Consider the following 17,236-nt stretch of genomic DNA (forward strand, 5'->3'; position numbering starts at 1 on the left):
TGCTAGTTCAGTCTTTTCAAGTTCAGATTTTATTATGAGCTAAATAAGAGGTTATGCAATATTTCCCCTATCTATATTCTGAAGAAAAAGAAAAAAAAAATCCACTCTACTTCTTTTGCTCAGGTGCCAAGAATAAGCAGTCCTGTTCAGCAAGATTTTCATTTAAAAGCACCAATAGATTATTTTTCTCCATAGAACCCACAGGATAAAGGGAGGCTTCCCATTACTGGAAAGATATTTCTACAGAATAAAAAAAAGGCAGAATCTGTATTTATGCATCGTACCTACTACCTGGTGCTTATAATTCAGTCAGGTGTCTCAGGTGGTAAAGAGTCTTCCTGCAACGCAGGAGACCTGGGTTTGATCCCTGGGTTGGGAAGATCCCCTGGTGAAGGAAATGGTAACCCACTCCAGTATTCTTGCCTGGAAATTCCCATGGACAGAGGAGCCTGGCAGGCTACAGTCCACGGGGTCGCAAAGAGTCGGACACGACTGAGCGTTTTCACTTTCTAATGTTCATGAATGGAGTTAAGAAGGAAACATGTTTCTGGCAGTTTCAAGCAAGCACTATAAAGAAGCCAGCACAATTTCTAAAAATGATTTAACACGACTCATGTTCAAGTTCTAATTCAGCAACATTTCCCTCCCTCAGCAATTCCTGTTCCCCCAGCTTCAGTAATTAAAGTCATGTCTAAATTCTAAAATATCAGTGTTCTAAACATGGAAAAATGTGATCTCTTTCAGTAACATTTTAATAAAAGGAGTCATAGATTAAAACCTTAGCATTACTAGACATTGTACTAGAAATGAAAAGAATTTACAATTTCATGAGAAATGATCTAAGAATAAATTTTTGCATTGTAACACTATTGTAACACAATAATAAACTGAAATAATTTAATCTCCCTAATCATTAATATTTTTAATGATTCATTCAAAAAATGAGAGAAAAACATTTTTTTTAAATTAGCAAAATCATCCCCATTCTGGTTGAAATCTTAAAGTAGATTAAATTTTGGAGACACAATTTTCTCTTTAAAAATAAAAAAAATAGTCAGTCAGTCAGTTCAGTCACTCAGTCATCTCCAATTCTTTGCGACCCCATGAATCACAGCACTCCAGGCCTCCCTGTCCATCACCAACTCCCGGAGTTCACCCAAACTCATGTCCATCGAGTCGGTGATGCCATCTAACCATCTCATCCTCTGTCGTCCCCTTCTCCTTCTGCCCCCAATTCCTCCCAGCATCAGAGTCTTTTCCAATGAGTCAACTCTTCTCATGAGGTGGCCAAAGTACTGGAGTTTCAGCTTGAGCATCATTGCTTCCAAAGAAATCCCAGGACTGATCTGCTTTAGAATGGACTGGTTGGATCTCCTTGCAGTCCAAGGGACTCTCAAGAGTCTTCTCCAACACCACAGTTCAAGAGCATCAATTCTTCAGCACTCAGCTTTCTTCACAGTCCAACTCTCACATCCATATATGACTACTGGAAAAACCATAGCCTTGACTAGATGGACTTTATATAATTTGAATTTTTATAGCAAGAAATTCTCTAAGTAATTGTAAAATAATTTAGCTATTTATTCCTAGCACACTCACCACCTTTCAGTCTTCTCTAAAATGGTTTGTAAAATTGGGATACAAATCTCCAAGGCTCATGTAAGATTCCAAGAGATTAACTCCTTTGGACAAACAAGAAACCAAACCAAAATAGCTAAGATTACCTCAAAATGGAATCTAAATATATGTGATATTTCTTCATTATCTCAATGTAAAACAATAGATATCTCATGTTAATATTACTTTGACAACAAATTCCAGGATATCTGAAATTATCATTAAGAGATTAGATAGCAGATGCTAACAATTTAAACTAAAAACCATTAAATAAATTCATACAAAAAATAGTACTATTGAGCAAGCATAAGCTTTTTTCTTCAATTAGTTTAAAAGCTTATGCATATACCCATATTTCATGGATTTCAGAAAATAGTTCAGAGCAAATTTACCTTTCAAAAAATGGAATTAATATTCTACAGAAACTTATAAATGAAAGGGAAAAATGCTCAAATTATTATTTTCATTTCTTAAATAAAACTTAAAATTCACAGGTATTAAAATGTGAGTCACTGTTAAAAATTGATTCTTTTCTTTAAAACAAAAATATAATGCTTTCCCAGGAGACATATTTAAAACATTTTCCTATATTTTAATTTTTAATTTTTTTTGCAACTAGAGACTACTCATTTCTCACAAGATCAAAATAAGCTAGTTTTCATATGAATCAGAAATATTCAAAATTGCTCTTTAATTGCATTTAATGCCCCCAGTTATCTGAAATTAATATGCCTTTTAAGTATATTTTTATTTGTAATGTTCTTCAAGCATTAGACTTTAAAATAGCAATGTTTATGAAGAAACAACATTTTCCAAAAATGCTGGACAACTTTGTATGTATATTCTAAAGTGCCACAGGTCAAGAATCATCAGAGGTGTCTCCATTTTTCCATTAAACAAAACTTTTATGTTTTGCAAGATTTTTAAAATTTTATTAATGAAAAACAAATATATGAATATAAAATCTCCTTGAATGTGTTGCTAGTTTTGATTAAAACAAAAAAAATACTTTTTAAAGTCAATTTAATGAGGTTAATTTAGTTATCCTTAAACTTCACCTCCTAATCTTTATAAATCAGTAAATGACTGACTTATACTTTTTACTTTGAAGTGGTTGTTGCTGATTGTACCCAGATTTGATTATGAGCATAGACTTTGGCGTCAGACTATCTGGGTTTAAATCCCAGCTTTGCCACTTGCTGGCTCTGTCATCCTGGTCAAGTTTCTACCTTCCATACTATGCCTCTCTTTCTTCATCTATAAAATGGTGGTGACAATAAGAGAGCTTACTTCACAAAATTGTTAAAGGAAATGAATCGATACACAGTGAACAGTGCCTAGTTCATCGTAGGCTCTACATAAGTGTTTAATTTTACTATTTCATTTTTATATATTATTGATTATGAAATTATCATCAAGCACTGAGAAGGATTTTTGATAGTCTCCATTATTCAAATGAATGGTGTGCTTTATTATTATCACTTGAGAAATTATGCATTTATCTCATACCACCACTAATCAAAAAAACATTTTATATTTTCTACTTTGGAGGTACTGTTGGAGTCATTCCAAATACAAGTAAGAAAATTATCTCATACTGCTAGTGCTGCAAACAGTATCTCCTAAACTGATCATCCAACGTAGTTATCAGACATGAACTTAAAATATTAATGTTAAAAACAATAACAAAACTCAAGTTTACTGAATATTTCATTTGCCAAGTATGTTCCAGTTATAGTTTCATTTGATTAATTTTGACCAATTTGAAAAAAAAAAAAAGTTTCATTCTCAATGAATACAGGAGCGCATCATTGTGGACATTCTGAAAAATGTCCAAAATGGACATTCTGAAAGCTTTGAAGGTGATTTCAACATAAAAAGCCACAAAAGGTTTTGCATTATGATACAACACATATCGAGGTGACCACTGGGGCTAAGAAAGGCATAACTCTCTGGATGGCATATATTATCATATTTTGGTTAAAATAGATTGTGACATGATTTCAAAGTCATCAGTCATTAAGTATTTTTAATTAACAAGAAATTCCTAACTAGAAATGAATAAAAAACAAAAATAACTCATACATAGTTTAGGCTACACTTATCTTATTTAATTGCTTCAGGGATTTAGAAAAGCATGAGGGAATATTTGGCAATAAGATATGCTTTGGTTCTAATGACTCTCAGTGGACTGTAATAATCTGCTCTCTTAAATCTTTGGTTAAGTCTCCCAAAGTAAAAAATGTTAAGTCTCTGTTACCCATTGGTTAAATGGAGACGATACTCACCAAAAATAATGAATATAAAACATAGTACGCCCTGCCTAGTACATCATAATATATACTAAATGCTATTGATAAATGTTGGCTATTAATGGTCATAAAATTTGCATCTGAAAAAAAAGAATATCAAAAAACAAAGACATAAGATTGTTTTGTTTTGTTGTTGTTGTTTTACTGCATTCAAGACCTTCTTGTTCTTTATTCATTATTCCAAGTGGAAAACTGAGGCAATGTAGTAGTTTTGTCAAAAGAAAAAAATACCATCTTTGTGTACAAATGCTACTGTCATTGCTATCAAGGCAAAACCTGATGAGGAAAAAGCAGTTGTTGCAGAGAAGACAGCAGTGGCGAGAAAAAGAAATCTTAAGATTTGTATATAGAAATAAACAATACAAAATTATAGGAATGGCTTGAAGTAACATTTTCTGCCCTCACTAAAGTCTCCTTGTATGGATGACAGCTGTTATTTATTCTTTGGTCACTTAAACAAGACCAAAAGTCATTCACATGTAGTATAGTGGCAGCTGCTAGACAGTCTCATTTTTGTGCTTGAAAATGAAAATATCTGAAAACACAGTAAAAACAGTCTGCAATCAGATCAGATCAGATCAGAGCAATCACTCAGTCGTGTCCGACTCTTTGCAACTCCATCAATCGCAGCACACCAGGCCTCCCTGTCCATCACCAACTCCCAGAGTTCACTCAGACTCATGTCCATCGAGTCAGTGATGCCATCCAGCCATCTCATCCTCTGTCGTCCCCTTCTCCTCTTGCCCCCAATCCTTCCCAGCATCAGAGTCTTTTCCAATGAGTCAACTCTTCGCATGAGGTGGCCAAAGTACTGGAGTTTCAGCTTTAGCATCATTCCTTCCAAAGAAATCCCAGGGCTGATCTCCTTCAAAATGGACTGGTTGGATCTCCTTGCAGTCCAAGGGACTCTCAAGAGTCTCCTCCAACACCTCAGTTCAAAAGCATCAATTCTTAAGCGTTCAGCCTTCTTCACAGTCCAACTCTCACATTCATACATGACCACAGGAAAAACCATAGCATACTAAAGTAAAATCACAATGCTATTCTTAAGGCTATCATAATAGAGAAAACAATAGCTCATAAAAAAAGATTTGTGGCCATGGCATAAAACTTACCAAATGCCACAATGGTTCTCTGATAGCTACATAGGCCAACCTTAACAGATATTAGAGGATTTTAGTAACTCTAGCAGCAACAAAAGTTCATTATAAGAATAAAGGTGCTGAAACGACTAATCAGTTTTTTCTATCTCTCTGGGCAAATATTAGAATAATATGCTCCAACCAGAAGTCACGTATTGCCTAAAGAAATAGTTGATCTGAAGAGAGGGTAATTTTTACCAGTTGAAGGATGGCATAGTATTAAACCAATGCAATTACTGCAGTCTCATGATGCTGTGAAATGATGGGTGGTCTTTCCACAGTGCAAGCTGGACATTATGCAGGGAATGCAGTATGCAGGGAATGCCCAACAATTAGTCAAAGCACAAATGAGCTGTGCTAATAGGAATCATCTTTAAATAGACACCAAGGCAGATTTCAAGGTTATCAAAACCAATAAATCCAACACTTCAAATGGATCCTCTAGTGTTGCCTCATGACAGGCTCACAGGTAGAAGGAAAAATACATCCTCAAGTCTAACTTCAATCTTTTGTAACTGAAAAAACAGATATTTGGGGTTATGTGAGCACTAAGGACACCGTAAGTGAAAACCAAGTCATACATTTTCTAACTGAAGTGCAGTATTGTTCTGGCTGCTAAATCTGAAACTACTTAGACAAAATTTATGATATTGGATCTTTGTGACCTACAGTCTCTGTGCTTGCATCCATAACAATAGCACTGATGCTCTAGGAAATTAAGAGGTTGATACCGCAGCAATAGAGCACAACCCCATACTTTCTGTCTCATCTCCGAACTCAGGCAAACAATAAATAGTTCTCTAGTTCACAGACAAGAACATCTATTGAACTGCTAAACAATGTGACAAATTGGGCCTTTCTTCATATTTTCATTCTCTGAAGTATTGGATTTTGAAGTATCTGACCCAGAGAAATTAAAATAATTTAAACCCTTCAGATTTCCCCCCTCTTACTTGCCAACACAGACATAAGTTTCACAAATCTTGATGTAAATTTGAAAACGTTTACATACCTTGGAAAATTTTTGAAAAATTAGGGTTAGGAGTTGGAAAATAGATCAATTAACTCAATCGCTTTCATTTTAATTAGATGCTAATATATTTCAGAACTTATTAGTAATATTGGGAGTTCCCAGGTGGTGCTAGTGGTAAAGAACCCACTGCCAATGAAGGAGACAAAAGAGATGCTGGCTCGATCCCTGGGTTGGGAAGATCCCCTGGAGAAGGAAGTGGCAACCCATTCCACCATTCTTGCCTAGAGAATCTCATGGTCAGAGAAACCTGGTGGGCTACAGTCCACAGGGTCATGGGAAATATCAATAACCTCAGATACGCAGATGACACCACCCTTATGGCAGAAAGTGAAGCGGAACTAAAGAGCTTCTTGATGAAAGTGAAAGAGAAGAGTGAAAAGCTGGCTTAAAACTCAACATTCAAAAAACTAAGATCATGGAATCTGGTCCCATTACGTCATGACAAACAGATGAAGAAACAATGGAAACAGTGACAAACTTTATTTTCTTGGGCTCCAAAATCACTGCAGGTGGTGACTGCAGCCATGAAATTAAGAGACACTTGCTCCTTGGAAGAAAAACTATGACCAACCTAGACAGAGTGTTAAAGAGCAGAGACATTACTTTGCCCACAAAGGTCCCTACAGTTAAAGCCATCTTGTAGTCATGTATGGATGTGAGAGTTGGACCATAAAGAAAGCTGAGCACAGAAGAATTGATGCTTTTGAACTGTGGTGTTGGAAAAGACTCTTGAGAGTCCCTTGGACTGCAAGGAGATGAAACCATTCAATCCTGAAGGAGATCAGTCCTGAATATTCATTGGAAGGATTGAAGCTGAAACTGAAGCGCCAATACTTTGGCCACCTGATACGAAGAACTGACTCATTTGAAAAGACCCTGATGCCAGGAAAGATTGAGGGCAGGAGGAGAAGGGGGCAACAGATAATGAGATGGTTGGATGGCATCACCGATTCAATGAACATGAGTTTGAGCAAGCTCCAGGAGTTAGTGATGGACAGGGAAGCCTGGTGTGCTGCAATCCATGGGGTCACAAAGAGTCAGACATGACTGAGTGACTGAACTGGTGGTACATGGTACATGAAAATGATGCCTTTCATTTAAATTTGAAACCAGGTTTTCAGCTAGATTGGTGCCTGGATGTGCACAGGCACAAGTGCCTGGCACTTTAAAGAACCACCTCTCATCTCCTGGTTAGAACTGTTTGTTCAGAAAACGTTGCCTCTATGTTATAAGCACTAAGATAGAGACAATAAATTCACATGCTCTAAACATGACCGATAACCACACCAAATATTTGAGAATTTTCCGGAAACAGTACCTTGAACATATGGTATTCAGGTTTCTATGTAGGAACCTGAGTCCTCATCTTAGCTCTATCCCCTCACTCTGAACTTCATTTTGTGTTTTCAATCTATAAAGTCAGGTAGCTTAGACCAGATGGCCTCCAAGTGTCATTCCAACTCTTTCTGAAACACGTAAATACAGGAAAAGGCAGTTTTGAATTGTGTGTTGGGGGGAAGTTCTGGTTTCACATGATCTGGATGCTGTTCTTAGTACTTATAGTAGCCAGTTTTATGACTTTGAACAAATTTCTTAACATTTCTAAATTTCAGTGTTCTTATCTGTAAAGTAGGGATACCAGCAACTGTATCCATGTGGAGTGCTCATTCTAATGAACAAGATTGTGAAAATAATATGTTAAAACATAAAAAAAAATGTTAAGATGCCACCATAATGAACTGGAAAGGATTATGTTTATTGTGTTAGGATTGATTAATTAATGTCAGAATTTATTCTAGCATTTGAATTTTCTGAGACAATGAAAATGTGAAACACAGGAACAAAGGTTTCTATTTGTAATCTGTGTTTCTGGACATTTAAGACTTAACCCTAGTTTATAATTCTAACTTAAAAGATTTCCAAGATTTTTAAGAATTTCTATAAATTTACATTTTAATACTGGGAAATTATAATTTAAATCTATAAAAAGTTAGCCTGAATTCATGAAATATATATGTATTCAAAAGGATATATACTTTCAAATTAACTTGAGTGTTGACAAATAGTTGATTTAAAATATGGACCTGTATGCTCTATGACACTTTGCATGTAATCTTGATTACACCCTTTTCACTTTCTTATTGTAAGCTTCAAATTCCACTGAGTTTATATCATGAACTTTGATGGATGAGCTAGACTGCTGTGTCTGTCTGGGCAGGTGTGAGATAAATTGCTGGGCAGGCTATGATCTTTGGGCAAATTACTCTCCTTGACTACAATACATATGGATGAGATGTGTCAGTGTTCATATACACACTTGTCAGTTGCATTACCCAGGTGATGAAAATACAAGTTAAGGGACCATCAGAATGAAGGGGGAGAAATTCACTATGTCACAGGAAATTAGTAAAAGAACCATCACCTTAAACTAGAAATATAATGAGGTAGAACCTTTGGTAGGTTTTGATAGGGGAAAAAATTCAAACCACTTAGTCAAGTATAAGTAATTCTACATTTTCATCTCCACTCAAATTTAGTTTTACCTAATACAAATGAAAGTGAACATGACAATAATTTAGGGTGTTTTAAGTGGGAAGGAGCAGGTAAAATGTTTATAATTTTAATTCAATAAACTTTGACCATTCACTCAAACTAAAAACTGTTTTATTGCTTTGTGTTTAATACAAAGAAAAATCATTGATTCATTAGCTCTATTAATGAGATCTTTAAAAAAATTAATATTTTAATCAGAATCTTTTCAGCAGATGCATCATCTATGCCTTAGGAGTAAGGCACTGCCCCAGGCACTGAGGATTAATGCATAAGATTTTTAAAAAGGGTCTTCCTTAATGAAGCTTGCTTTGTATAAAATAGTTCATGCTTGATGAAAGCATGAATTAATCTTGGATTCAAGATACAGAGTATCAGACATCCCATACACAAAATTTATCTATATCAAAGAAAAAGCAAATTTCATGAAGAAGCCAGATGATTCCCAATAATTTTGTGTTTTACCACACTAACTCCTAACTGATACCATGGTATTCCATGGTATAAAAGAAATTCCTGATTCTAACCTTGCTCAAAAAGTAGCAGAAGATATGTATGCCTATTACCATGCTTGGTAATCTGTGCTCCTATCATTTAGATAGATAGATAATATTAAAAATTCTGTTTTATTCTGATCACTATGCAAATTTCTTATATCACAAGTGTTATAGAAAACTATGATATTATTTGGCATTATTTGTCTTGGTGATAATCAAGAATAATATAACTGTTCCTGTTATGCAAATGACCCCAAAATGAAGACACAAAACCTTTAGGAAGATTTTCAAAAGGTCTCATATAGTATCATGATAATATTTTTAGTCACTACAAGATTAATATTATATGTTGTCTTGATCCAGGTAGAACCTACTCATAGTTCTAATTTGTGTTTGGCAGTATCCAGCTGGAAAGTGAATTTAGTTTCCTTGGAAACATGTTGACTTACAGAGAATTAAAAGACAAGGAACCCACGAGCTAAATATAGAAATCTAGCTCCTATTTGGTTAGATATTTGGGTGGGATACAGTAATGTCAAGATCAAACTAAATTTTATAGAATAATGAATTCAGACTTCCCTGGTAGCTCAGTTGCAAGGAATCTATGTGCCAATGCAGGGGACATGGGTTGGATCCCTGACCTGGGAAGATCCTACATGCCACAGAGCCACTAGACCTGTGCACCACAACTATTAAGACTGTGCTCTGGAGCCCAGAAGGCACAACTAATGAGCCCATGTGTTACAACTATTGAAGCTGGTACACCCTAGAGCCCATTATCCACAACAAGAGAAACCACTGCAGTGAGAAGCTGTGCACTGCACCTAGAGTAGCCCCCACTCATTGCAACTAGAGGAAAGCCTCCACAGCAATGATGATCCAGCAGAGTCAAAAAACAACTAAAATTGTTTAAAAGTTTATAATGAATTATTCTATTTTTAAGTATCTTAAGCTTCTAAGCAAGACTTTATTAACTGAATAAATTGAAGGGTGAATTTAATCAATTCAATTGTACACAATTGAATGTCTGCTATGGTATTAATCACAACATATTGAACTTATCAGTGAGATCTACTGATGTCTATACAATTTTCTCTATAGTGATTCAACATGTCAATAACTACAAAAATAAGCAATGGGAAATCAGAGAAATTTGAGAAAGTATGAAATAGATTACCTGTTGCTAATAATCAAGAATTAATACTTTATTAAGTATACTTGTACCATATGTAAGGGGTAAGATGGTCTGGTTTTAAAAATCTAAACAAAACATTGAATTTTCCTTAAACTGCTATTATGATCTGATAACCCATAAAGAAAAGTCACATAGTCACTGAGAAATATTAACTTTTCCATTGGCTTTTCTTTTCATGGTCAGACTTTAGGGGAATGAAAATATTAAAGTCTCTATAAGTAAATATACATGCATTCATGCTAAGTCGCTCATGAACAGAGGAGCGTGGCTGGGTACAGTCAAGAGGGCTGCAAAGAGTTGAACATGACTGTAGCGACTTATGTTCATGGGACTTATGTTCCAACAGTCATGTTCAACTCTTTGCAGCCCTATTGACTGTACCCAGCCATGCTCCTCTGTTCATGGGATTCTTCAGGTAAGAATACTGGAGTGGTTCGCCATGCCCTTCTCCAGGGTATCATCCTGACCCAGGGAATGAAACAGCATCTCTTATGTCTCCTGCATTGGCAGGCAAGTTCTTTACCACTAGCGCCACCTGGGAAGCTATAAATATTGTAATATTTATTTTTTATTATGTGTGAGGCATATGATCTTCAAAACAACCATAGTTGTTAGATATTATTATTATCAACTTACAGATAAAGCAACAAGGAATTTGAGAGTTTAACTAAATTTCTCAAAGTGGCACAATTACTTAATAGTGGACCTAGGATTAAAAATCAATCTGCATCCAGAGCATTATCATCCACACTCTTCAGCCTTAGCTTTGTAAATCTAGACTGTAGCAAATAAAATTGTGTGTGTGTGTGTGTGTATGTGTGTGTGTGTGTGTGTATTGGGTGTGGAGGAATAGAATCTGTTTAAAGCACATGCCTGCATGCTCAGACATGTCGAACTCTTTGTGACCCTATGGACTGTAGCCCGCCAGGCTCCTCTGTCCATGGGATTCTCCAGGCAAGAATACTGGAATAGGTTGCCATTTCCTCCTCCAGGAAATGACCCAGAGATTGAACCTGCATCTCCTGCATTGGCTGGTGGATTCTTTATCACTGAGCCACCAGAGAAGCCCTTACAGAATAAGGAAAATGATAATGCGTTTGAAAAATAATTATTGTAAGATATTCTTGAAAATATCGCTTTGGCAATTTTGTAGTTAAAATAAGGAAGAAATGCAACTCTACTTTAAAAATAATAATATGTTTAATTCAGATTACAATGAATTTTCAAAATCACATATTCATACATTTTCTAATGTCTATATTCTATTTTTGCATACTTGATATATATCCAAACTAATTATGAAATCATAAGAACCATTTCTGAGTTTAGAAAACTTCTGATTGTTGCTCCCTGCTTTGCAAAGAAAAAGCAAAAATATCATACTCAGCTACTATACTGTTGCATATTTTACCTATTAATCTCCAACACTTTCTAGTTTTTCTCAGTACCAACTAACTACAATCTCTACTTGAACAGAAGAAAGCAAGATAAGGGAGTACCAGAGTTTCAATCTAAAAAGTTATATATCATTCTTAAGGACTAGTAAGTGAGTTTATCAGATTGTTTCCCCTGAAATCAATATTTTTTTGTCCTTTAGAGTAATTAACTGCATTTTCGGAAGTCCTATGAAAATCTGAAGAGACACATTAAGGGTCCTCTCATTAAGTCATATAACCCACAGCAACTCATGTATTTGGATTATATAATCTATAGCAACAGCAGCAAGTATGAAATGCGTATATGAAAAACATCTCTGAGGTTATCGTGACATGATAAAAGTTAATTTCATTCAGCTGAGCAGTCCAACTGCAGAGAGTAATTTTAAAATCCAGAATCCTGAAATGTTTATAATTAATCACTTACCTCCAAAGAATCACAAATTTTATCCTTGAGTAATAAGAGAAAAATTATATATATAACATATAAATAAACAAATCATATTGTCTCTTTCAAATAAAAATATACATACTTTTAAAAATTATGATTGTTTTCCTCCTCAATACTTAATGAATTCTCTGGCAGAGATTTGAACCTGGCAACACTGTTAAAGAACAGTGAGATTAATAATATATACCTCATATGATTGTATGAAGAATTAAATAAGAGAATGGTACAAGTGGTCATTAAAGTTCTTCATGTATTATTTAAAAAAAAGAAAATTCTAAAGCACTAATTACAATAAGTAAATGAATATTCCTTTCTGACATCACTTTCTCTTTTCATCCAAACCTCAATCAGTAGAAACTTAGGAAACATTACTCTGTTTAGAGGAAATCCTGATAATTTATTTTAATACCTTCATTCTGAAAACTAGGCAAATATTATAAAAAACCATAGTAAAATAAAAATTCTATGATTTACCAAAAATGGAATGCTATTTATACATTTCTCTGACATTCATCTTATATTTGAAGACCTACAGTTGACTTGAGTTCATAATCTACAGTGGATAAATATCAAATAGTTTGTTCAGATCAGATCAGATCAGTCGCTCAGTCGTGTCCGACTCTTTGTGACTCCATGAATCGCAGCACGCCAGGCCTCCCTGTCCATCACCAACTCCCAGAGTTCACTGAGACTCACGTCCATCGAGTCAGTGATGCCATCCAGCCATCTCATCCTTTGTCGTCCCCTTCTCCTCCTACCCCCAATCCCTCCCAGCATCAGAGTCTTTTCCAATAAGTGAACTCTTATTAGGATTCCATTATTATTTATTCAGTTAAATAGCTATGTAAATAGCATGTTCATAAAACGTTGTTGTTCAGTCACTAAGTCTTGTCAGACTCTTTTGTGACCCCGTGGGCTGTAGCTCGTCAGGCTCTTCTGTCCATGAGATTTCTCAGGCAAGAATACTGGAGTGGGTTGCCATTTCCTTCTCCAGGGGATCTTCCCTACCCAGGATTGAACCAGCGTCTCTTGTAGCTCCTGCACTTGGGGGGGGGGGTTCTTCATACTGAGCCACTTGGGAAGCCCCATGTTCATAAATACAGTGTCCTTTAACAAGTACACAGAGTTTTGGAAATCTTATTCGAGTTAGAATGACAAAATAAAAAGGGACTTGAATTCCACTTCAAGTGGAATTTCTGGCATTCTGAGGTAGATATCTTTGAACTTCTACCCATATACCTTTGAATAGTGAACTTATGCCAGTCTCTGATTTTGGCAGGACATCAGAGAATGGCATAATCTAATTTTGGATTAATCAAATTAATTATTAGATTATCACTAGCAACTAATTTTGGCAGGAAACAAAACAGATGGTAGTCAAACTCTCAGATGGCTATTACCTCTAAAGAAAATACCCTTATGTGATATTTTTGGATGAGTAGGCATGGTATACACCACAATTAATACTATGCCAGAGTAAAAGTGAGTGCTTTGGAAGTTCAAACTCAGATGGAGAATTAACTGGCCTTGCAACATTAGCCAGATGACTTTAGATGAGCCTTTTCAAAACCCTGCATTTCAGCCTCCCACCAATGTAGGAGACAGAGACACAGGTTCAATCCCTGGGTCTAAAAGATCCCCTGGAGAAGGTCATAGCAACCCACTCCAGTATTTTTGCCAGGAAACTCCTTTGGACAGAGGATCCTGGCGGGCTACAGTCCATGGGGTTGCAGGGTTGGACACAACTGAAGCGACATAGCACTCATGCACATAGGTAAATTATGTAGTTGGAATGGACAATTTCTAAAGCCCCTTTCAATGGACATAAGAACATCAGTAGCAAGACTATATAGCAAGACCAGCTATAAGTTTAAACATGGAACAACAAGCTGGTTCCAAATAGGAAAAGGAGTACATCAAGGCTGTATATTGTCACCCTGCTCATTTGACTTCTATGCAGAGTATATCATGAGAAACGCTGGGCTGGAAGAAGCACAAGCTGGAATCAAGATTGCCAGGAGAAATATCAATAACCTCAGATATGAAGATGACACCACCCTTATGGCAGAAAGTGAAGAGGAACTAAACAGCCTCTTGATGAAAGTGAAAGAGGAGAGTGAAAAAGTTGGCTTAAAGCTCAACATTCAGAAAATGAAGATCATGGCATCTGGTCCCATCACTTTATGGGAAATAGATGGGGAAACAGTGGAAATGGTGTCAGACTTTATTTTGGGGGGCTCCAAAATCACTGCAGATGGTGACTGCAGCCATGAAATTAAAAGACGCTTACTCCTTGGAAGAAAATTTATGACCAACCTAGATAGCATATTAAAAAGCAGAGACATTACTTTGCCAACAAAGGTCCATCTAGTCAAGGCTATGGTTTTTCCAGTGGTTGTGTAGGGATGTGAGAGTTGGACTGTGAAGAAAGCTGAGCGCCGAAAAATTGATGCTTTTGAACTGTGGTGTTGGAGAAGACTCTTGAGAGTCCCTTGGACTGCAAGGAGATCCAACCAGTCCATTCTGAAGGACATCAGCCCTGGGATTTCTTTGGAAGGAATGATGCTAAAGCTGAAACTCCAGTCCTTTGACCACCTCATGCGAAGAGTTGACTCATTGGAAAAGACTCTGATGCTGGGAGGGATTGGGGGCAGGAGGAGAAGGGGACGGCAGAGGATGAGATGGCTGGATGGCATCACTGACTCGATGGACGTGAGTGTGAATGAACTCCAGGAGTTGGTGATGGACAGGGAGGCCTGGCATGCTGCGATTCATGGGGTCGCAAAGAGTCAGACACGACTGAGCTACTGAACTGAACTGAGAAGTCATTAGCCAAACCTCAAAAAGAGAAAATAGGAAAATAACAATAGTCTAAAGCAATATGTTAATGTGATATGACACTTTAAGGTAATTTAAAAGGGCTTTTTTTTTTTTTTTAACGTACCACTGAGGTGTCGTTTGTTTCATAATACTGAACTCTGAAATACAGCTATATATTCTTGGGTAAGAGTAAATCTCCCGTGCTCATGTTTCAGGGATCTCTATAAGTGATATTTAAAAACAGATTTTTTTTAGCACTCACAAAGAACATAGCATAAAACCCAAAATTACAATAGTGTATGTTTCTCACTATCTAGGAAGAAACACATATAAACATTATAATGATTTTGCACTGTTTAATTCTAGGAAACAAAGATATTAGTGCATATGCATAGCTATAATGATAGCATAGAATAATAAATACTATACTATATATAATATATACTATACTAGTATATAATATTTATCAATATATATGATCCAATAAAAATAACATCATATATTAAAATAATGGTCTTTTTTCCAATAAAGTGACATTTTTTTTTCTTTATTCTGTTTCCCAATAGCAAGAATGGCATGAGTTTGACTATCAGCTTCCTTGCCAGTTTTGATACGAATGATTAGGCAACTTGATACTAGACTGCAATTCTCTATGTCCACTTGAGCTAAGATTACAACTCTAAAAGTCTGTGGTAAAAATATTTTTCCCATATTTATTGCTGACAAGTATTCTAGGAATAAAAAATTCACATTTTTAAGTGTACAACATCATAAAAATCATATATATTACATACATATATATACAGACACACACACATATATATATATCATATGCATCACATCCTTACAATCACATAAAAAGTCATAGTCTAGAGGTGATTTTTTTTTCCTTTTCAAAAATGAAAAAATGTGAGCAATAATATATTATTACTGTGTCACATTTTAACAGCTCATTTCATTTGTGAAATCCAAAGCTCTCATATGCTCTCTACTGGGGTGGAGAGAAGGGAGAGAGTTGCTGCCAACCAATTTAAAAATCCTCCTCAGTTTACTCTCATATGCAAAATAAAGAATATCTTAACTATTTCATCAATACTTGCATGGCATTTTTGCTTCATTGCCACCCCATATCAATGACAGGCCATGTTGATGTCTGAAACAGTGATTTTAGATTGCCTAGGCTTTACTGTTGGAGAAGGCAATGGCAACCCACTCCAGTACTCTTGCCTGGAGAACCCCATGAATGGAGAAGCCTGGTAAGCTGCGGTCCATGGGGTCGCAGAGGGTAGGACACAACTGAGCGACTTCACTTTCACTTTTCACTTGCATGCTTTGGAGAAGGAAATGGCAACCCACTCCAGTGTTCTTGCCTGGAGAATCCCAGGGATGGAGAAGCCTGGTGGGCTGCAGTCTATGGGGTCTCACAGAGTTGGACGCAACTGAAGTGACTTAGAAGCAGAAGCAGGCTTTACTGTCCACAAGGGTGGAAACTCATTGAAATAACTAACTCTTTCAAAATGCTCTTAGGCATTTTGTATAATTATTTTCATCTTAGTGAGCTATTTGATTATTAAAATGAAAAAAGACAAACAGCCTGGCACCACACTGAAATTTGAGATATGACGTCCATCTTATTGTTTTTGTCCATGAGCCATAAAGCTTTCATGTCATGAGCAAACATGGCAATCAAACCCAGAAAAATGTTTTGCTTCTCAAGAGCAAGCTTCTCTTTTTGTTTGTTTGCTTTGCTTTGTACAACACATTAAAAAAATCTATTGAATAGAAAATTAATTGCATGTGTTAGTTGTACAGTCATTTGACTATTAACTTGCTGAAGGACTCATACTAATATTTAATACAAAAGAAAGACTGTGATAAGAAAAAGAACCTGAAACTATCAGAGAGCTATAACTGGATGCTAAGAAATGGACTGGAAACATTTCAAATATATCCATTATGGCAAGGTGAATTTCCATTATTGAAGAGTTAAAAACATATTTATACCTTAAAAAATCTAGTGTGTTGTGGTAAAGGATTTATATAAATCCTTAACAATATGTGGACCCCTGTTTCTGTTATACTGTTACCATAAATCCAAAGTGACTATTGCTGTCCTATCTTTAAATAATAGGAATCCTCTAAACTCTTTTTTCCCTCTCCGGCTTAGCTGTGATAAGAACTTC

At 35.9% G+C, this 17,236-nt stretch overlaps 1 protein-coding gene across 9 annotated transcripts in view; it reads right to left on the reverse strand.

The window, feature by feature from the left end:
- The window catches only part of NAALADL2 (N-acetylated alpha-linked acidic dipeptidase like 2), a 1,605,389-nt gene that overhangs the window by 179,647 nt on the left and 1,408,506 nt on the right, over positions 1–17,236 (reverse strand). Inside the window, exon 13 of one of the 9 annotated variants that reach the window (XM_070373039.1) lies at positions 14,440–15,071. The exons of the other annotated variants lie outside the window; for them this stretch is intronic. Coding sequence (XP_070229140.1) covers positions 14,847–15,071 — 225 coding nt within the window. The 3' untranslated portion in view covers positions 14,440–14,846. Of the gene's footprint in view, positions 1–14,439; positions 15,072–17,236 lie in introns of those variants that run through there. 9 annotated transcript variants of the gene reach the window in all.

The sequence above is a fragment of the Bos mutus genome, chromosome 1 (genome assembly GCF_027580195.1).
Source record: "Bos mutus isolate GX-2022 chromosome 1, NWIPB_WYAK_1.1, whole genome shotgun sequence".
Classification (NCBI taxonomy): Eukaryota; Metazoa; Chordata; class Mammalia; order Artiodactyla; family Bovidae; genus Bos; species Bos mutus.